The sequence below is a fragment of the Prunus persica genome, chromosome G6 (assembly GCF_000346465.2).
Source record: "Prunus persica cultivar Lovell chromosome G6, Prunus_persica_NCBIv2, whole genome shotgun sequence".
Classification (NCBI taxonomy): Eukaryota; Viridiplantae; Streptophyta; class Magnoliopsida; order Rosales; family Rosaceae; genus Prunus; species Prunus persica.
In genome coordinates this window covers 25,422,329-25,444,026 of record NC_034014.1, presented here as the reverse complement: position 1 = coordinate 25,444,026, position 21,698 = coordinate 25,422,329, and the positions used below count along the sequence as shown (strand labels likewise).

The window sequence follows — 21,698 nt, the reverse complement described above, 5'->3', positions numbered from 1 at the left end:
AAAAATACCACCCCTTCCCAATTTTTGTACAACTATCACCTATAAATACATCTTTATTGTGGACTGATTGTACCATATCAGTTTTCCAGAAATTGGGTTCTCTCTCAACTCTCTTGGCTCTATCTCACTCTTCGACCCATCTCTCTCTTTCGCTCAGCTCTCTCCCTCGTGTAACTCTCTCTCTCCAACGCAATCGTCTTTCTCCCTCAGCGGTGGCTGTTCATCCAAGCTTAACTCCATGGTTGACATCCACGAGGTACTGTTCATCTACCTTTTCTTTGAAATTTGGGGTTTTTGTGAATTTGGTTTATGGTGTATGGATTTGTAAGAAATTGGTTTAGGGGTTTCTTCGAAATTGGTTTAGGGTTTTAGGGTTTAGGGGTTGCTCTGTGATTTCTGCAAGAATTAATTCCACAATATTCAGATTTACTTGAATCAAATCAAAGGAAGGGATGTTGTTTATGGATGGGTAATTGTCAAAAAGGACTTATGGAATCTACATGCTTATAATCAAATTTTGCATATGGAGGTGTGGATTTAATTTATGGGATGGTTTCAGGTTCCTTGTAATCTTTTGAGAATGTTTTGTTTATGGAATTTTTAAATGGGCTTGATTTTTGGTTTGGTAGAATGCATTTGATTGTGGTTTGGGTGATAGAGTGGTGGAGATGCAAATGGAGGTGTGGGTACTTTGTCTCTGTTAAAAGGAAATTGTAGGTTTATGGTTTGGTTTAAACAATTGTGTGGCTATGTGTTCGCTTTAGGTGTCAGTGTCGTGATGCAAAGGAGACTGTGTTTCTAGGTTTAAATTCAGTGTTTCTATGTACATAATTGGGTGATTTCTTAATATTTCTATTAGGTTATTTCAATTTGTTTTCTGTTTGATTTGGAGAGCTGCGCTTGGCATGATTGTTTTCTTTAAACTTGGTTGATTTAGGTTTGGCCAGAAGGTGCTGGCAATGGCTACAACGACATATCCACCACCACCACCGTATTATAAGCTCTACAAAGATTACTTGCAAGATCCCAAATCAGCTCCGGAGCTGCCCCCTGAAGGGACATACATTTGCTATGGTGGCAATTACACAGTGAGCTTTTCTCATTCTTTGCATTCTTCCTGTCAAAATTGATATAAACTGTATAATTTGATTTCTGAAAATTGCTTTTGTCACTAATGACTGGATACTAGAAGTTTTGGTGAAAAGTAAAGTTTGTTGAATTTACTGTTTGAAGAATGCCATCTCTCCTTTATAGCAGTTGCTTTAGCCAGGAATGTCATATATGTACCTTTAAAGTTGTTGGCTTTGAATGTTGAGTTTGGAAAATATGTGTAATTCTATAATTTACTGTGTTGATGTTATCAATGTATGATTTCTTTGCTTTCCTTGTCATCTCTTCTTAATTAGTTTTATCTTATTTTATATAGACTGATGACATTCTTCCGAGCTTGGAAGATCAGGGAGTGCGTCAACTGTATCCAAAAGGCCCAAACATTGCTATGCCTCCCTCCATTCCAGTTTTAATTATTTGTATTGTCATGTGAAATTACTGCTTTTGAAATTTAGGAATTAATGTGAACTTTTTCTTGCTTCAAGCATTGTTGCAATCATCATTTATTGCAGTTTCTTCTTAGCATTGGTTGAATTATCTTATTATTATTTATCATTTTTTTAAACTAGTTAACTATAATTTTCTTTGGAAAGATGTTAGCAAAAGAGAGATTTTCTTTGCTAAGTTATAACACGGTTACTAGACTGAGAAATGTTCTCTTGGTTACAGTTATCTACAACTTTCTTGGTTCAAGTTATTCCACATTTCTGATTGATTGCCATAGTTTTCTAGGCTATGGCATATATCCAATCCATACTAGAAAATGTTGTCATGCATGATAGATTCGACATTACAACTAAAATATGATCCCTTAATGAGCCTTCTTTAGTGCAATACAAATGTCCTCTCTAGAAAGGAGAAGAATGTTAGGGGGTATGTATCATCTGGTTTGCAGAGTATGATTTTATTGATAATAACTAACAAGAAACAAAAAAGAATTGCATGTGCACATGCGTGTATGTCTGTTTATTCTAGTGTTTTCTTTATATATATATATATATATATATATATTTTGTGCATATGCATGTGTTTGTTTTTCCCCTCTAAAATGTTTTATGCTTCTCTGACAAAAATTGTGATCCTTATTAGATTTTAAGAAGGAACTGAGGTCACTTAACAGAGAATTGCAGCTGCACATTTTGGAGCTGGCTGATATTCTTGTAGAGAGACCATCACAGTACGCGAGGAGTGTGGAAGATATATCTCTTATCTTCAAGAACTTGCATGATCTTCTCAACTCATTGCGTCCCCATCAAGTAAGATAGTTTTTTGGGTCTTAGAATGCACTGTATTGGTTTGTGTTTTGAGGTACTTTATTTTGTAATGTATTTTATCATACAGGCTAGGGCAACGTTAATTCACATTCTAGAACTTCAGATACAACGTCGTAAACAAGCTGTGAAGGATATAAAGAGGTATGCTTTCAAAAATTACTGAAAATATTTGTGGTCTGAGGCTGAAATGTTTTGCTTTGTTTTCCAAAACAGTTGAAAGAAAATTTCTTTGTCCTTCGATCATTTAAATGAATCGCTTATATAGCATTTTATTTAGAGTAAAAGTACTTGAATCTACTAGGCTATTCTTTTGGTGCATTGTAGAAGTTGTTGTAGAAAAACTCCCTTGTTCTTGTATGTGAGGCATCGAAATGTTGATTTTTAGTTTCTTTCAACTTTGAATTATGATGTTAAAAGTAAACAGCGGTGTGTGCATGGTCAGTGTAAGAGTTCGAAGATGCATATAAATTCCTTAAATCTACTGGTACTGTGACTGTGTAATCAATCTGCCATGTGGATTGGATGTTACATAATTTCTTGTGACTATTTGCTTCACTTTCTTGTTTAGGAGGAGAGAAGAAGCACAGAGACTTCTCAAGGACTATATTGGAACGTTGGAGGACACCGGCGCATCTTTTGTGCTAAAGTAAGGGCGTGTGCTCATGTTCGTTCTGCCGCCGATTGAAGCCTCTTGGACAGTTGCATCTTAATACCTTCATCATGCTTCATGTATTAGAAAAATTATAGGTTCAATTGTCATTGTAATCAGAGTAAAAGCAATTTGATAGAGTGCATGATAGTGTTCTCTCTTGCTCTGCTGCTCTGAAATTCTTATTTACCGATTGGCAAAGAAGAACATAGTTTCGACAAAGTGAATAGATCATTACAAGAACCCTAGAATACACTAGCAGAACTAGGACAAAGGCTACAGCCCACTGTAGCCTAGGGAGGTTTTGGGGATAAACAAAAATCAAACCTATATATTTGCCTCATTTGAAATACAGAGCAATAGGCTCCTTAAATACACAATTTTGCAAAGCAAAATGTGCTTTTAGATATAAAAAAATGCTCGTTTGAATACAATAGTGGGGTAATATGCTCTTGGAATACAATGATGTAATAATAGGCTCTTGATAAGTGTTGAGTTTTTTTTTTAAAATTTTTTTATAATAAATATGTGAGCTTAATTATGAATTTGAATGCAATGATTTTGAACAATTGATTTATAATAGAAAAACGACATGCATACATTCTGAACAACGACTCTTTGATCATAGGATATTGGTATTGCTAGCAGCTAGTTATTAGTATTTGTGTCCAAAAAGACCCCATTGTGAGCACAACTTTGACAAAGTGGATATGACAATTTTCTAACTGGCTTTGAGCCATTGAATTAGTAGGTCATTTGTAAATAGCTGGGGTTTTGTTTATGCTCTGTATTTTCTGTTTATTTTTCGCTTAACATCCTAGCCTCGTGCATGCAGCGAGGAGGAAGGCCAAAGACATGGATCTTTTGATGGACCTCTAGTAAGGGTGAGTGCTGGTTCGGTTCATGCGGTGCTGGGTGATGCAATGTCAAAGTGTTGCCTTCCTTTTCCCTTCGCAGGATAGTATTGTTAGGGTTTGGTGGCGATTTATTTTGCATGTCTAAATTGTAGTCTGTAATGGATGTGTGTGTATTGTATGTAGATTGACTTAATATTGCTCTCATATTGGATGTGTATTGTACTAATATTGCCTTTGTATTGCATAGATATTTTATGCATATGGCCACCCTATTGCATGTATATTGTGCTCCTATTGCTGTTGTATTGTGGTTATATAGCTCTAATATTGCCTCTCTAGTGCATGTATATTGGCCACATATTGCCATTATACTGTATGTATATTGAGTACGGCTCATCAATGGGTTTACGATTTAGGCCCTACTTCATTAAAAAAAAAGACGACGACGAGAATGAAACAACGTGCCTTTCAAAAACAGGCAGTCAGATGCATATAATTGCACCGTAAGACATTGTAAGAAATTATTTTAAAATAATAATAACTAAAAAATAATGTACACAAAAGGGAAGGTATGAATAAATATGCAAATGCTTCGTGATGGGTTGAAGAAAAGGATGATTACATTTGGTGGTTTGATTATGTTTGGTGATACGATATGTTCTTCGTCTTAATCTTCATATATGTACTTGTTGTATTAATAATTCACACAAATTCATCTCGTAATCATCCAACTATTAAAGCTAAGTAAATGAAATGAAACAAAAGAAAAAGCCCAAAATAAACAGAAACAGCAATTTCTAGCACCCTTTTATCGCCTCTCTATCACTACTGTATCACCAACATATCACTAGTTTATTGCATTTTAGGCAAAAACGAATTATGCACTTCCTCTGTTTTTCATTTTTGACATATGACCATTGTTTGACCTCAATTTTCCTATAAGGAAAACAAAGAACACATGAATTTAATTTGGAATGGATAGATAGCTCTCCATTAAACCTTTTGACAAAAAAAAGGAAACAGCGGAGCTTCTCCGAGCAAGCAAAGGCAGGATTAAGGTGATAACCATTAGTTCAAACACTATGTGATCTAATAGGGATAACTAATTTTTGGAACAAGTAATGAATCTTCAAAACGATAAAGAACAACTAGTAAACTAATTTATGCAATTTAACTTTGCATGGGTCACAGCGTTGAACATGATATTTGGTAACCATCTCTATACTTAGGGGTCACAGTGCTCAACATGATATTTGGTAACCATCTCTATACTTTACAGTTATGAAATTGACATGTACATTTCTTTTCCCCAAACCAAAGGTTTTTAAAAATTCCACAAAGTTTATGTATAATACTTGACTGTATGCAAACTCAAAGAGTTCGATTAATGTATGAATAACAAATAATTCTTCATATATGCAAAACTCAACCACATGACTTGAAATTAGAAATTCTCACTGCACACAAATCCACCATTACTACATACAAATAAACATCTACAATTCCATAAGGCAAAAGCCAAGTTCTAAGGGATACACAAGGAAAGAAAGAAAAAAAAAATATTTCCAAGAACAGCCAATGAGAAATAATGTTACAGACCAAAAGCAAATAAGGCAAAGTTAAACCACCCTTCTTAAGACAAAAAGCACCAGACAATTTCTATTTATCGAATCAGCTCACAGAAAAAGGTTGATGTGTATCACTTCAGGTCTCTATTTGTCTAGATCAATTCATTAATTTTCCATTGCACTTCTGATATCTAGGAGACCATGTAATTATTTTGATACCATTAAATGAAATTTAAATTCAGTTTAGTTGAAAAATTTGGGATCTTGAGCAAGAGATGGCAGTCACGTATACGACAGTATTGATACATAAAAGACGACAATATAAGAATGGTTAACTTTGACAATATCCATAGTTGCTTCCACTCCATTATATGTAGATTATAAAGTGGCAATAGACATGCAATACAAAAGCAATATGAAAGCAATAAACAAGCAATAAAGCGGCAATAGACAACCAATGCCAAAGCAATAAAATGGCAATAAACAAGTACCTTATTGATGTCTTTGTACTCTCTTTCCCATATTATATAATGTTCTAATTGTTGAACTATTACAATATTCAGTTCCTACAGATAATAAATAGTACATAAAAAATAATAACCATGTATGAAAATTTCATATCATTATAATAATGACCTCAAAAACAGTATGAAGTACATTACACAAATATTAGAAACATACGGCTCCACAAGAAGAATACATAATGTCTTAGATGTCCTTACTAATAATAACAAGCATAATCAATTATGTGTACAGTTTGCTGCAAGTTTGCTTAGCATTCTCATAATAGAAGCTTTGCTTTTGTCTTCAGAAGGCATCTCAAAGAACTCCTTGTCTACACATTAAATTATGCACAAAATGGTCTCCAACGCTAGTGTATGACTTGCACATCAGTGTCTGCACAAACCAGCTAAAACACATTTTGTAACTGTTAACCTCAAATTTGTTCTTCACAGGGAAACGAGTTGGGTGCGGCTTTTCTTCTCCTTATACAACTTGAAAAGAAAAAGAGAAAGAAACATAAATTGTCAAGACAAAACTACAGCAAATTATAGTTTGGTCAAATACTCACCGTCGAGAAACAATATGCTTTCAATGAATAAATAACATATTAATTTCAACCAACACTACTGCACAACTCATCTCAGAAACATGATTGAGATTTGACAAACATACAGGTAGAAGATCCAATCCATTAAAACACTCACATGCAAAAAGCAAACCTAAATTATATGGCAATTCAAGCTACAAAAACCCAACTTGTTGAGCACCAGTCAACAAGTTTTATAGGCAAATTGAAATCAAGTAGAAATTACTTCAGCATTAACACCTTCATTTTTTCAACCAAAGATGCTGCTAGCTTCCTTTCAATATCAAAAAGCACATTCAATTAGTCCCAAGATGTGGGACATAAATACCTAGTCTTTTAGATTACAAAAACAGAGTTCTTTTTCTCCAAACAAAAATATCTTAAAACAAAGGAAAGAAGAAAATGAAGTAACAATTTCACAGCAATCTTTTAAAGAGACAATGAGATTGACAATGATTATGGTTCCAAAACAATACCAGGCATTAAATTATCCGCATATGTACTAAATTTCCTTTGTCTTAAAAACATACATACACACACATTACATGAAAACATCATTAAAATCTTGTCCAAATTATTTAATTGGATACATAAACATTCCCCAATCTGCAAACAAGATCGGATGGGAAAGAAATTTAGTGCGAGTTTCTCATGCAGCTCCTTTGTAAAGGTAAAATCCCTTTTATCTACTGACATGCTCAATCCTTCTTGGAAATTCGCAGTGCTGCCATTAATGTAAGAGCTAAAACTGGATTTGCTACCTCTGAGATGTGCATCCAACCACCCTTGTACTAAATTAACAAAAACATTAGATGGAAACTGATAAACCCTTTTGCTATAACGTCTAACTTCCATAATCCATCCAATGAACCATAGAAAATTTTCGACGTAAATGTTAGGCCTTACAAAAAACTACTAAATGTTAGGCCATTTTGCTATCATGTCTAACTTCCATAATCCATCAATGAATCAAGGCAAGTATATATCACCCTACAAAAAATACTGAATTCAATTATACAAGACTTAAAGACATACCACCACTAGACAAACCTTCTTGTAAGCGTCCCTCAAACATACCACCACTATGGAAATTTGGATTGCATGTAATTTTGCTTCCCATATTCTATTCAATCTTTCAAGCCTTCAGATAGAACATAACCTGCATAGTGCAGATGAAATCATAATTTGAAACAAAACTAATATACTAGAAATAAGAACCATATTAGGGAGGGAGAAACAGGATAATGACAACTAAATCTTTTAGAGGCAAAAAGCTTAACTGCCTATGATTCACCAATGACCAGAACAGGGTATTTCTTTCCTTTTCAGGACAAAATCTAGCAATAAGCAAGTGTGGGGGAGTGCATGTTAAGAAGTAGCAATACTATAAGAATAAATTTTGACTATTAGGAGTTGCAGTCGTATTTTCCTAGTGCAATTGTGAGAAAGGCCAAAAGAAAAAGGGTGATGCATACAAACTATCACTATTCAACATACCATTAGACCACTAAATGACACATCTCTTGCAAGTGTGGACCAGCATCTGTCAAATGAAAGAAAATTTAAATCCGCAATTGTTGGCAGGCAAAGACCTCCAGTATTTTACAGTGAACTAATGGCCTCATGGTGAACTTGATTGCATGTCGCACAACCTCACATATATATATTCTTTTACTTCAATTTTTCTTATAACACTCACAGATTTTATTAATGAAATGTAGTTACAAGAAGGATGAATGAGATGTCCATCTAAAATCCTGTTAACGTTCTCAATCCCAAACAAAAAAATTCAGCCAAAACCAAACTAACTATTTGGATGGTACACAAGGATTGAGTTAAGAGGCCAACAGTCTTCAAGACTCTTAATTCCCTGATCCCCATCATGATGAAAATAAGAGAAAAGAGGGAAGGTTGAGGAGGGACCATACATTTGGATACCAATACTCAAAAATTTACTTTCTTACATATAATTTACATCAAGTTAAATTCCATCCATATGATTGCATACCAAAAAATTGAGCTTTACCCATTACCCGTGAATGCTACATCGATAACATCTGTACTCTATGATCATACCTGAATTGCACAAAGATAAGCTTGGCTCTGAATACATGTCTTTACAGGTCCCCAAATGCCCTGAAAATAGCTCCCAACAAAAACTTATCTTTACAGAGACAACTGGACGCATTATTCCTTCTCCAAATGCCCCAGAATTAGCTCCACACAGAAACTCCCTCCAAACTACATTGACAGATTAAAGAATTAACTCCCCACAGAAACTCCCTCCAAATTATATTGTAGAAATAGTTCACACTCTATGCAAAACATTATAAACGCATAATGTTATACATGCACTAAATACTAGAAACCTTGATTTCTGTCTTTTTCTATTGAAAAATAAAATAAAAACAACAATCATGTTTTCAATTGCTTCAAATTCCAAACATGTACAGTTTAACCTATCGTGAAATTCAACGGTTGCACTTGGCGAGAAGATTTTAGTTTCAGTCTTTCATTTTTACTTCTTGATGTTGTCGCTATTTCTATGCCATAAGGTCCCTCTAATCCAAATAACAGAAGTGGGGAAATATCGAATTGGAAGCTTACCAAAGAAGTGCTTTGAGTCGTTTCGCCTAAAGCATGTCTTTTGCTCGGGCTCGAGGTCTGTATCGCCATTGAAATAGCTCCCTTTCTCACTGGTTAGGGTTTGTGGATTTGTTGTTTTAAGTCAAAAGGGGGTGGATTTGGGGGCTTTGCACGATTCCATTATAGGGAAATAGCTCAAAATGTCACCCTTTTAATTGGATTTGGGTAGAGAATAAAACAGAGAGGAAGAGGAAGAACTGGGTTTTGAGGGCAAAGCTATGGGTTTTGTAGGTTGTTCTTGATCTTCTTCTTCGTGAGCCAAAAACTAACCAAAAGTGTTATCTGGCCAATAAATGGGCAATAAGTATGTATTTATAGGTGATAATTGCAAAAAAATTGGAAATGAGTGGTATTTTCAGTTACAATTATAAAAATGGTGACATTTAGGGCTATTTCCCAAAAAAATTCATAAAAATCAAGTATAGACCCGCCCAATGCCTTTGCACCACTGTCAAAAAGGTAAAGCCGTATGGCTAGACTATTTTTTAAAACAATTTAGAAAAACGTACAGCCGCACGAAACTCTGAGAGCAACCTGTTTGATAATTTCTTGCCCCATTAATTCTTTGGATTTGCCAACTTTCAATAAATAAAAATAAATTGAAAGTCTGTTGTTTGCCAATTAAAGTTTCACTGTGGAAAGTCATTGTATTTTACCAGAAGAATAAAATGTCCAGAATTACTCAGACCCAAAAAAAAAAAAAAAGCAAAACCAAGCCAAGAAAGCACAACCAGATGGCTTAAAAGCAGAGACACTGAAATGGCGTTGGGCTCAATATTGTAGCAGACCAACAGAGCCAACCAGCTGCTGCTACATCAGTTTCCAACTTTCCACGTGGGGTGGCAATCAGGGTTGGTGTGCATGGACTGAGGGACTAGTGACAAGTCATGAAATATCAAACATCTCTTTATTCCTTTTCTGGTTTCAGTCTGAGCCTCCTTTTAAGCCTGAGAGAGAGAGAGAGAGAGAGAGAGAGTAATAGTTTTGGTTTGATTCTGGCAGCTTTCGTGCAGGAATTGCTTGGAAACCAGTCATGCTCATACTCACAGCTCATCTGTGAACTAATCCTAATTCCACTCCTACGCGCACCTCCATCACCTTCCACTTTTCCACTCGCACTTGTGAAATTATGACACAGGATTTATTTTGTAAAATTACTTTATGTAAGGTTGATAGGTAAGGTCATTTGGCCGAGTTTAAATATCTTTTTTCATAGATTAGATTAATTTGAAATATTCATTTGTATGATTTATCTTATTTACCATTTACTTGATATTCATTTAAAATCATAATTGTGGGTAGATTAGATTTATTAAGAGAAATCATCTCTTGCATGCAATTTTCTTAAACTTGGAATTAAATTAATTGGCATAAATAAAACTCTGCTTTTGATGATATGATGCTGCAGCAACAAAATAACGAGCGTGAGCTACCACAAGTCCAAAACGAGAGAAATTCTCTTTCTGTTCCCTCTTTCGTGGGTCCATAAACCTTGCCTTGCGTCCGTTTCGCCGACTGACATATGCCCACATTGTAATCTATTACATAATCTTCTACCATTCTTCATGTTCATCAATCAACCATATACAATACGGACAACTGTCGAAAATATTAGGCTAGCCATTACAATTGCCCAATCAAAACTCTGCTATAAACTAACCAAATGGCTGCTTCACATCACAACATCCCATCTCCGCCGCCTCCGGCGTTTAATGGCAGTACTGGGTTCATGCCCACGCGCCGCCGCAAGATGATGATGCACATGACCTTCTTCTGGGGCCACAGCGCCGAGGTTCTCTTCTCGGGTTGGCCCGGCCGAGACAACCCGGTCATGTACGCCCTCTCGCTGCTCTGCGTCTTCTTTCTCGCCGTCCTCGTCGAGCTGCTCTCCCACTGCAGCTTCTTCAAGCCCGGCGCGAACGGCGTCGCGGTGGGGTTTCTGCAGACTGGTCTCTACACACTGCGCTCCGGGCTGTCGTATTTGGTGATGCTTGCCGTCATGTCGTTTAACGGCGGCGTTTTCCTCGCCGTGGTGGGAGGACATGCGGTCGGGTTTTTGCTTTTCAGGAGCCGGGCTTTTAAGAAGTCGGACGGGTCGGGTATTGATAGACAGGCGAGTCTTCCTCCCATGACGTGCGGATAATAACAATTCTTGGGTGGGTTTTATTTTTATTTTTATTTTTGTTGTAAATTTATGAAAAGGTGTCCTTTTTTAATTTAACTTTCTCTGTGTTCTGCATTTTAATTTACAAGCTACAGTTCAAAGCTTTAAATTAATCTCATCTATGGAGAGGGGAATTCAAACTTACTGTTCATAGCCCAGAGCAACCAACCTAACTTGTGTTTTGCATTTCAGTGCATTGGCATGACTCACTGCATGTTGTAATATTTGGAATTAGTAGTGTGTTTAATAAATAAAAATGATAATCTTGTTTGGAATTGATCACCTCTCAATTTATGTGTTTAATAAATAAAAATGATAATCATGTTCGTCAGCAGAGGTCTACGCCGGCGAAATTTTCAGGATCAAATTTATTTTTAAAAAAGTATAGCCGTGCGGCTATACTATTTATATATAATAAAAAAGAGACGAGCCTATCGCATTGATGCCACGTGTCAAAACAGTAAAGCCGGATGGCTATACTATTTAATATAATAAAAAATTCAAAAAATCACTTATAGCTGGACGGCTATACCATTTATATATAAACACCAGCTCAATAATGCGCCACGTGTCAAAAATATAAAGCCGTGCGACTGTAATATGTTTCAAAACAATTTAAAAATGAGCATAGCCGCCGGGCTATACGATTTTTTAAAAAACAATTAAAAACTTGGGTATAGAATGTACCATTTATTTTAATACATATTATTTTTATTTAATAATACGTGAGAATTACATGATATATATTAGTCATTTCGTTGGAATAGTTTGAATGCATGGTATATTAGTTATTTCGTTTGAGAATACTAGCTTATTTGATAGCTAACCTTGTATATTGATCGAAAAAATAACAATAATGCCATGAAACTGGGATCAAATAGTTGGTTTGGATTTCCAACCTCACAATCAATAAGCTTGTAACATGTATAAATTTCATAGTTCATGTTTGGTATCGAAAATTAAATTGAATTGAATAACTCACTAAATTCGAAGATTTGTTCAATTAAGAAATGAATGCTACTTTCAAATTGATCTTAATTGTATGAATAATGTATAGAAAGAATCGGTTTCGATAGTTCCATAGTTCGCTAGATGGAGATGAATGCGTGGAAGATTTCCACACTAACTTGTATGTGTTGTGTTGCATTGAGACTTTTTGCAAACGACAAAAACAATTACATTATTGAGACTTGTTTTTTGGACAGGCGAACTTAACGAAGAATATCTTAATTTCTTTGTTATTTTACTCATTATATATGTTCGCGTGTTTATACTATTGTATTTTATATTTTCCACAATATTTATAGGTAATGTTGGTTTAAGGTTTTCAATACGATATATTCTGAAATAATTTTTTTTATTTAGAAAAATATTATGTCGATTGAGAGTGACTGGATCTTACCTACATATCGGGTGACTTCGAAACAACGTGAAACTCAATTTTGTGTCATTTCTTCATATTGACTATTATTTCCAATTTTGTGTAACCTTGCGGTATAAATGCCAGCATCTCATCATTCATCATTGTATAAGCTAATCCTCTTAGGTTTTTTTTCCTTTTTTTTTTGGAGGGGGGGGTGGGGGGGGTGGTGTGTGTGTTCAACTTGAATTTCATTGTATGAGAAAAATAGCTGAGATACAGTATCTTTTTTCTTGTTTTGTTTTTGGGCCTGTGTGCCATGAGTTATCATATCTAATTGGGTTTTTTTTTTTTTTAATTATCACAAATGGTCCTTCAGGTGTACAAAATTATCACGAATCGTCCTTCAGGTTTTTTTTTGTGACACTAATATGTTAATAGAGGAAGACTAAAAAGAAATATAGAGCAGAGAGAAAAGAAGAAAAGCAGAGAAAGCAGAGAGAATTTCAGAGATAGATAAGAGACTTGTTGTATTTCCCATTAAGCTCAACTGAGTACAATTACAGACTTTATATCAGCTGAGTTAAAGCCTTGTTCACGTGTTTTCTAACCTCTCTAACATCTCTAACCTTTTCTTATCAATACTAACAGTTTGCCTAAACTGCCTAACAGGTCTAACAATATCTTAACAGCTTTATTCTTCAATCTTCTTACACGTGGCAGCACTAGGACCATTGATAACTTTACATCCCCCCTCAATCGCATGCTTGGAGGAGCCAAGCATAAGATTGGAACAATGCTGCTGAAACAGATGAGTAGAAAGACCGTTGGAGAGAAGGTCAGCAAACTGGTCTTCAGAAAGAATAAGAGCAAGCAATATCCATACAGAAAACCAGAGGTTCTATAAAACCAGGAGGTTGAGCCATGTGTTTGAGTTTTCACTGAAAACCACCAGCCAATGCCAAAATGAAACTGACAATCGTTAAAGGAACGACTAGCAGGTCTGTGGCATTGTAATCAATGTCACTGGCTAGCACACATATTTGTGTATCTGGAACTACATTGATATCAAAATGCGAAATGCGATCAAAATGCAATTTTGCGTCACCAAAGGAATGTCCCCAGCAAACTTGTCATTTCCAGAGATAATAGTCTTGCCAGTTTCACCCTCATCATGATAACCAGAGGCCTTGCCATCATGTAAGGTCATTGCCTGAAATGATGTAATGGAATCAGCACCATATGCATGGCCCACAAAAGGGTTTACTATAGAGCGTGTGGGTATCTGAGGCAGCACAACATCTGCAGGAGCAATTATTTCATCTGAAAGTTGGAGTTTAGAAATTAGAGAACCAATTGGAGACACAGTGGCTTCCTCTTCAACAAATGTATCAATACTAAAGACTGTCTTAGTTAGTAACGGTGGAACAGTTGATGCGGAGGTAGTAAACAAAATCTCTTGATGACCTATCGACTGTGGGACTATAGCAGTACAAGATCTTGATTCCTGAGGACAATAGGAAGTAGCTCTACCTGGACTGTGATATGGTGAACCTCTATAGCAAGCATGACCAGAATGAACAAGCATTATTTCTTTTTGTTCATTAGCAAGCATTATTTCTTCAGCAAGCAATTGACATTGAAACTCCTTGAATGAGAGCAAACTTTCTCGGCATCGCATAACACACCTAAAAGTGTAGTATTCTGCAGGTAAACCATTGGAAGCCAAGATGATAATGTCTTCATCAGCAAAGTGCACACCAACACAAGATAGCTGATCTCTTGCATCCTTAATATGATTAAGATATTGAGCTATAGAATCCGAACCTTTCTTCATATTGTAGAGACAAGTCTTCAGAAGAAAAATACTAGGCTTGGTAATAATAGCAAACCTTTCTTTCAAAGTTAACCACATCTCCCTACTACCAATTACACAAGAAATAGCAGAGGCAGACAAAGTAGTAGAGAGTAATAGCATCAAAGCTTTGTCATGTAGCTGCCAGACCTTATATGCTTCAATTTCCTCATAATTAGAACCAACAACAAACTGAGGTGGACATGGATGGGAACCAGTCACAAAACCAAGTATGCCATGACATTCTAGCATCAAGTTCATTTGGAAGTGCCATTGCAAGTAATTAGTATCATCCAATTTGACATGGACATTAGAAACCATAGGAACCAGTGAAGCAATAGAAGAGTGAGGAATCACTAACTGAGAGGCAGTCACCATATTTGGAACAAGAAAGGAATCTTTACTCACACCAACCAATAAATGATATGCAATCCAAGAAAACCCAGAAGAGCAGAATAGAGAAGATAACCTGAGGAATTACAGTATGAAGAAGATAACCTGAGGAATTACAGTCGTGGGCTAGAAATGATCGTTCTTGAACCATAATCGCAAGAATTGCAACTCAAATGTCAGAGGAAGCAGAAAAACAGAGGAATGTAAGGTTCCCAATCAAATTTCACCATCGTGCCTTACTTCTGAGTAATAGTTCAATTGTAATTGTGCTAGATTTCAAGATTTCAGCACAAATAAGGATCACAAGTTGAAAAGAGCAAGAAGAATAATTAGAAAGGTCAATTTTGGAGAAAATCAAGACTAGGATTTCATTGGAGCAATTTAGCAAATAGCCGATAGGCAAAACTATTCTTTAAACTTGCTAGAAAGAATAAAATTCAATAAAGATGAGTAGAGGAGAAATTCATGAAGAAACAGAGGTAATGAGAGAGGTAGAAACAGTAGGAATGAAATAGGTAATCGGGGATCGGAGAATCTGAAGTTGAGTAGTAGTCACCATATGGAGAATCCAAGAAGAAAAGAGAAGAATTTAGGGTTGAGAAAGAAGAAATTTTCAGAAAAAGAAATATTGAAGAAGAATTTTCAATGAGACAAAAGATCAAACAGGTAATAGGCAGAGGAAAGAACACAAAATTGGTTGCTATGTTTGAGTGGAGAAAGAAGCCAGAGAGAGAAAACAAAGAGGAAGAGAGTGCGGAAGCAGAAAAACAAAATATTAGGATCGATCCATGGCTCTGATACCATGTTAAGATAGGAAGACTGAAAAGAAATATAGGGCAGAGAGAAAAGAAGTAAAGCAGAGAGAGCAGAGAGAATTTCATAGATAGATAAGAGACTTGTTGTATTTCCCATTAAGCTCAACTGAGCACAACTACAGACTTTATATCAACTGAGTTAAAGCCTTGTTCACATGTTTTCTAACCTCTCTAACATCTCTAACCTTCTCTTATCAATACTAACAGTTTGCCTAAACTGCCTAACAGGTCTAACAATATCTCAACAACTTTATTCTTCAATCTTCTTACACGTGGCAGCACTAGGACCATTGATATCTTTACATCCCCTCTCAATCGCATGCTTGGAAGAGCCAAGCATAAGATTGGAACAATGCTGCTGAAACAGAGGAGTAGAAAGACCCTTGGTGAGAATGTCAGCAAATTGGTCTGCAGAAAGAATAGGAGCAAGCAATATCCGAAATACGGAAAACCAGAGGTTCTATAAAACCAGAAGGTTGACCCATGCATTTGAGTTTCCACTGAAAACCACCAGCTTTATTCTTCTATCTTCTTACAAGTCCTTCAGGTTACCATCCACCCATCAAAATGGTCCTTTTGTTAGTTTCTGTCAAAACTTAAGTTAAAATCACGTGCTCAGCCTGCTTTTTGAAATAATAATCTCATCATTCCACTCAACCTTCGACCAAACCCAACCGTCAGAACCCTTTCCCTCCATTTCCTCATGGTCCTTCCATTTTAGCGCCCATGTAGTACATAACCAATCAAAAAAGTAAACTTCTGAAGAAATTGAAACAATCCAATCTCAAGAGAAAGACCAACAATGGAGAACTCCAGAGAAAGACCAAACTCATGGATCAATTTGAAAAATAGAAGTCCTACAAATTCATTATCAATGGCACATCAAATACATAGTCCTAAAAAAACTATTGAACCACATCAGTACTCAAAAAACCAGTGCACCACATCAAAGACATCAACAGTGTTCATAGGCATACAAGGTTGACTTGCTGGTTGTTGTCTAACTACATACAAAGGCATAATTCTACTCTCAGGCATGGCTGCAACCATCTTCAACACATGCTCATCATTTTCTAAGATTTTAAAATCCTCATTGTCCACCTTGTAATAAAAAACTAACTCATTTCTTTCATATCCTAATTGTTCTACAATCCTCACAAGCTCAATCCATGACATTTTATCTCCATCTACGTGGTCAAGAAACACAACCTCTCCTCCTACATATTCATGCCTCCCCTTTTAATCAGTTTGCCTCCATGATGAATCTCAAGACTAAATTTATCAGGATATGCCAAGAAGAAATAATTAAACAATGCCAAAAGCCTTATTTTAACTTAATTATCTTCTTCTTTTTTTTTTTTTTTTTAATATCAGCACCTAAAAAAAATTAGGTAAAAAACAGACCTAACAATTAAGTAATAAATAATACATAACTCAACTACTAATAAACAGAGTAGTAGTACACGACATATTTCCATAATTCTCAAACCAAATAAAACAAACATGGTTCACACCAAAGATACAGCCAAACTGAAAAACATAAAGATATCATTGACAAATATAAAAAGTTTAAAAATATTGCACAACCAAAATACAACCACATGTTCCACAAAACAAAACAACCACATTTGCAGACAACCTGTAGTTTACAATTTAACAAAGATTAAAAAACTAACCTGTATACTTTGGCTGTTTCCCCCCCTTTCGAAAGAACTCCTCGGGCTCATCCATCCAGTCACTTTTGTAAGAAGAATAATGCGTATTTGACTCTTATGAACCCAGATATTCCTTTTGCATACCAACTTTATCAATTAAATACCCAAAAAACCCTAATTGTGCCAACTGGAACCCCAAATAGAGAGGAGGGCCCGAGGAGGAAATGGAGGGAAAAGGTTATATATATGCTGCAGTTTAGATGGAGGGCCCGATGAAGAAATGGAGGGAAAGAGTTATGCCAATTGGGTTTGGCCGAAGGTTGAGTGGAATAATGCGATTATCATTTCAAAAAGCAAGCTGAGTACGATCGTGATTTTAACGTAAGTTTTGACATAAACTAACAGAATAACCATTTTGATAGGTGGATGATAACCTGAAGGACTATTAGTGTCACAAAAAAACTTGAAGGACGATTCGTGACAATTTTGTAAACCTGAAGGACCATTTGTGATAAAAAGCAATGTGATTCAATGCACAATTTACCTTTGTCAATTTGCTTGAACCTCCATAGGATAGTTATTAGTTAAGAACACCTAGAGAAGCTAATCTTAATCTAAACTTGACCTTGATAAAAACAATAAAAATCATATTAGAAAATAGTCAAGGGAAGCCAAAAAAAATAATTCAAAATGCATATTGTTGATGCTCAAAATGGTTCGGCCAAGATTGAGTCCAACTTAGTAATGAGGAGTGATGGATGAAGGTGAGGACCTTCACCAAGTGTGTGAGGATTTGGGCAAGCGATAAACATATGGAAGACAATATATACGTGGTTTACCCGAATGAAAGACTACGTCCACGGAGAAAGATGTTCTCATTATGATAACGTTTGTTTACATTTGTACAAGAGGATTAGACCCAAATATAAAGATAACAAGTGAGAAGCCCAGCCCAGAGATGGATCCAGAAGAGAGAGTCCCCAAGAGCCAGTCCCCTTCTAAGGAAAGAGTAGTCTTCTTTTAATGTGAGGGGGAGTTTTCATTTCTTGTAGTTTTCTGATGTGGGACTCCTCTTGCCTTGCTTAGATTTGTGACTTGTGGTAAGGCTTCTTTGGCTAAGGTGATGACCTCTAATAGCATAGCACTTGGTTGATCTTGCCAAGCTAGTTGCTCGGTCAGTTACGGTACCAACACAGACATTAACAACCTTGATGTATATATCATATGTGACGTGGCCGCCATCCTTGAACCTATTTTTATTTTTATTTTTTGAAGTCAAGGTATAGTATTACGTGTACGTATGCACGACTTAGTTTATGTTTACATTTTCAACGCCGTGCAATTTTATATGCCATTTCCAGATTCTATACATACCGCCCCTTCCGTACTAGGTTCATATAACTTACAATTAAGAAAGCCCTAAGAGCAAGACAACCTAGCTAAAATATTAACTCAATGGCAATGAAGCAACCTCACGTAGTCATCTTTCCCTTCCCGCTCCAAGGTCACATGAAGCCCTTGCTATGCTTAGCCGAGCTTCTCTGCCATGCAGGCCTTCATGTCACCTATGTCAACACTCACCACAACCACCAGCGCTTGGCCAACCGCCAAGCCCTCTCGATTCATTTCCCCACCCTCCATTTCGAGTCCATCTCCGATGGCCTCCCCGAGGACGACCCCCGTACCCTGAATAGCCAGTTGTTGATTGCGTTGAAGACGTCCATTAGGCCTCATTTCCGGGAGCTCCTCAAAACCATTTCATTTAAGGCCGAATCGAATGATGCTCTGGTGCCGCCTCCGAGCTGTATCATGACAGATGGGCTCGTGACTTTTGCGTTTGATGTGGGGGAGGAGCTAGGTCTGCCCATTCTAAGTTTTAACGTTCCTTGTCCTCGTTACCTGTGGACTTGTCTTTGTCTCCCCAAGCTCATTGAGAATGGCCAGCTTCCTTTTCAAGGTAAGAGTCTCTACTTCACCTCTTATTTTATTCATCTCCATATATATGAACGACCTCCATATCACTTCAATTATTTGTCTTATGAAACTTATTTACATGGATTTTGGATAATAGAAAACTTAAATAAAACTTGAAATATAAACATTAATAAATTGACACGTAACACGTTGGGGTGGAATGATACGTGTAATATTTTTGAAACTTCTATAACAAGATCCTCCCGCGCATGTAATACAATATTTTGGAAGTCGTCACCACAAAGCTGTCATAATTAATTAACTTGCTTTAAAAAAAATAAAAAAATTATGTGATTTGTGAGTTCTAAATAGATGATGACATGAATGTGGAAATTACGGGAGTGCCCGGAATGGAAGGCCTTTTGCATCGCCAAGACTTGCCAGGTTTTTGCCGAGTCAAACAAGCTGACCACCCATCTCTTCAATTTGCTATCAACGAGACCCAAACCCTAAAACGAGCATCGGCTCTCATTCTCGACACAGTTTATGAGCTCGATGCCCCTTGCATTTCCCACATGGCCCTCATGTTTCCCAAGATTTACACCCTCGGACCACTCCACGCTCTCCTCAACTCCCAAATAGGTGACATGTCTCGAGGTCTAGCATCCCACGGCTCTCTTTGGAAAAGCGACCTAAACTGCATGACGTGGCTGGACTCCCAGCCGTCCAAATCGGTTATCTACGTTAGCTTCGGGACTTTGGTTCACTTGACACGTGCCCAGGTGATAGAGTTTTGGTACGGTCTGGTCAACAGTGGACACCCGTTTTTGTGGGTCATGAGGTCTGACATCACATCTGGGGACCACCAAATTCCCGCAGAGCTGGAAAATGGTACGAAAGAAAGAGGGTGCATAGTGGATTGGGTTTCGCAGGAGGAGGTGCTAGCCCACAAATCGGTAGGTGGGTTTTTGACCCACAGTGGGTGGAACTCGACGCTTGAAAGCATTGTGGCCGGGCTGCCCATGATCTGTTGGCCGAAGTTGGGGGACCATTATATTATTAGCAGAACTGTTTGCCGGCAGTGGAAGATTGGTCTCCAATTGAACGAAAATTGTGACCGGTCCAACATTGAGAGCATGGTTCAAACTTTGATGGGATCCAAAAGGGAGGAGATCCAGAGCTCCATGGATGCCATTTCGAAATTGGCTCGTGACAGTGTTGCCGAAGGTGGATCTTCTCACAACAACTTGGAGCAGCTGATCGAATACATTCGAAATTTGCAACACCAGAACTAGCTAGCTGGCTAGCTGGTGATATTATATTTCACTTTTCATTGGAATAATTTGTTGTGTTATTTGGTGATGAGGTTTGGAAGATTGGGTTTGATATGAAGGATAAGTCTGATGTAAGGGATTTGAGGGAAGATCATGCAAGTGAGCACATTCCCAAGTCTGTGGAGAGGTTCGCAAAATTGGCTCAGAATGCTGTTTGTGAAGCTGGCTCGTACTTCGTACAACAACGTGGAGAAACTTACTGAAGACCTAATAAAAGAAATTGTGTATCAAGTAGATTGCTTAAGTTTATATGTCTTGTTCGTGTGTGTATCATTGCTTCTTGAATAAACAATCCAAAAAAATCCAAAATTTTCATCCACAAGTGAAGTGATACATGCATGCAAGGGATCAATCCACAAATTGCTGTTTGTAACTTCAATTGTAGGTGTTGGTGTTCTATTGTTTTGTGGGATTAAAACAAATACCACAAAACAAATTCCACCGCGACTAATTTGTCTTCTAACTTCGCACAAATTGTTTTGTTTGATAAAATTCTGGAGACTTATGTAAACACAATTTATCATGCATATATTAAAGGCCTCATGCACACATGCATGACCTAATAGTAAGCAGAGACATTTGACCACAAAAATAAAAGGGTATGCAAAGTAATGGTAGGTATAAAAAAAATCGATTATTTATTTTGTAACCACGACAAGAGTTCATAAATTTTTTTATGAAAATTCCAACGATCTTCCACAATCATCATAGCAAAAGTCGCATGTAAACACACTATACAACATCCCCAAGTGTTGGATTTTTTTTTTGTTTTATGTCAATTGTCAAGCATATATACCAACATGGGCCTCAAAAATCAGGGACCCTGTGCGGTGGAGCCACTTGCACCACCCCAAGGCCGCCTAGTAAAATGTGTAAGTAAGAAAGAAACAAGAGGTGATGGAGGAGTGAAGAAATGGTGTTAACCTACCGCAACACAATAAATGTTATGATTGAAACTTTCAGTGTTGAGATGAATTGCGTTGGTGCATTCTCCCCAAAATTTACGAGACTGTC

General features: G+C 36.8%; 3 protein-coding genes and 1 long non-coding RNA gene across 5 annotated transcripts; 3 read left to right on the top strand and 1 right to left on the bottom strand.

Moving 5' to 3' along the window:
• LOC18774770 (mediator of RNA polymerase II transcription subunit 7a) lies at positions 527-3,166 on the top strand. Its single transcript, XM_020564968.1, has 5 exons — positions 527-1,088; positions 1,427-1,492; positions 2,196-2,366; positions 2,452-2,525; positions 2,953-3,166. Exons 1-5 carry the CDS (start codon positions 960-962, stop codon positions 3,032-3,034), a joined length of 522 nt encoding a protein of 173 aa, XP_020420557.1. The 5' UTR covers positions 527-959; the 3' UTR covers positions 3,035-3,166.
• On the bottom strand, positions 5,957-9,531 carry LOC109949540. Of its 2 annotated transcripts, XR_002271989.1 has the most exons (4): positions 9,156-9,531; positions 8,625-8,789; positions 7,139-7,707; positions 5,957-6,453 (listed from the first exon to the last, which is right to left on the bottom strand). It is a non-coding gene; the product is annotated as an uncharacterized LOC109949540 (long non-coding RNA). The 2 variants fall into 2 exon arrangements; XR_002271988.1 differs by having other exon boundaries at positions 5,957-7,707.
• LOC18774507 (copper transporter 6) lies at positions 10,771-11,611 on the top strand. Its single transcript, XM_007207819.2, has one exon. It carries the CDS (start codon positions 10,858-10,860, stop codon positions 11,335-11,337), a length of 480 nt encoding a protein of 159 aa, XP_007207881.1. The 5' UTR covers positions 10,771-10,857; the 3' UTR covers positions 11,338-11,611.
• Positions 18,837-21,357, top strand: LOC18774646 (7-deoxyloganetic acid glucosyltransferase). The gene is made up of 2 exons (XM_007207556.2): positions 18,837-19,393; positions 19,723-21,357. The coding sequence occupies exons 1-2, from the start codon at positions 18,892-18,894 to the stop codon at positions 20,643-20,645; spliced, it is 1,425 nt and encodes a 474-aa protein (XP_007207618.1). The 5' UTR covers positions 18,837-18,891; the 3' UTR covers positions 20,646-21,357.

What these genes read in the sequence shown, in the direction of transcription:
- LOC18774770 (XM_020564968.1), top strand. Translation starts at nt 960, where the DNA reads ATGGCTACAACGACATATCCACCACCACCACCGTATTATAAGCTCTAC. An exon ending in GCTATGGTGGCAATTACACA is followed by an intron (nt 1,089 to 1,426) that starts GTGAGCTTTTCT and finishes TATTTTATATAG; the next exon opens with ACTGATGACATTCTTCCGAG. An exon ending in ACTCATTGCGTCCCCATCAA is followed by an intron (nt 2,367 to 2,451) that starts GTAAGATAGTTT and finishes TTTATCATACAG; the next exon opens with GCTAGGGCAACGTTAATTCA.
- LOC18774507 (XM_007207819.2), top strand. Translation starts at nt 10,858, where the DNA reads ATGGCTGCTTCACATCACAACATCCCATCTCCGCCGCCTCCGGCGTTT.
- LOC18774646 (XM_007207556.2), top strand. Translation starts at nt 18,892, where the DNA reads ATGGCAATGAAGCAACCTCACGTAGTCATCTTTCCCTTCCCGCTCCAA. An exon ending in TGGCCAGCTTCCTTTTCAAG is followed by an intron (nt 19,394 to 19,722) that starts GTAAGAGTCTCT and finishes AGTTCTAAATAG; the next exon opens with ATGATGACATGAATGTGGAA.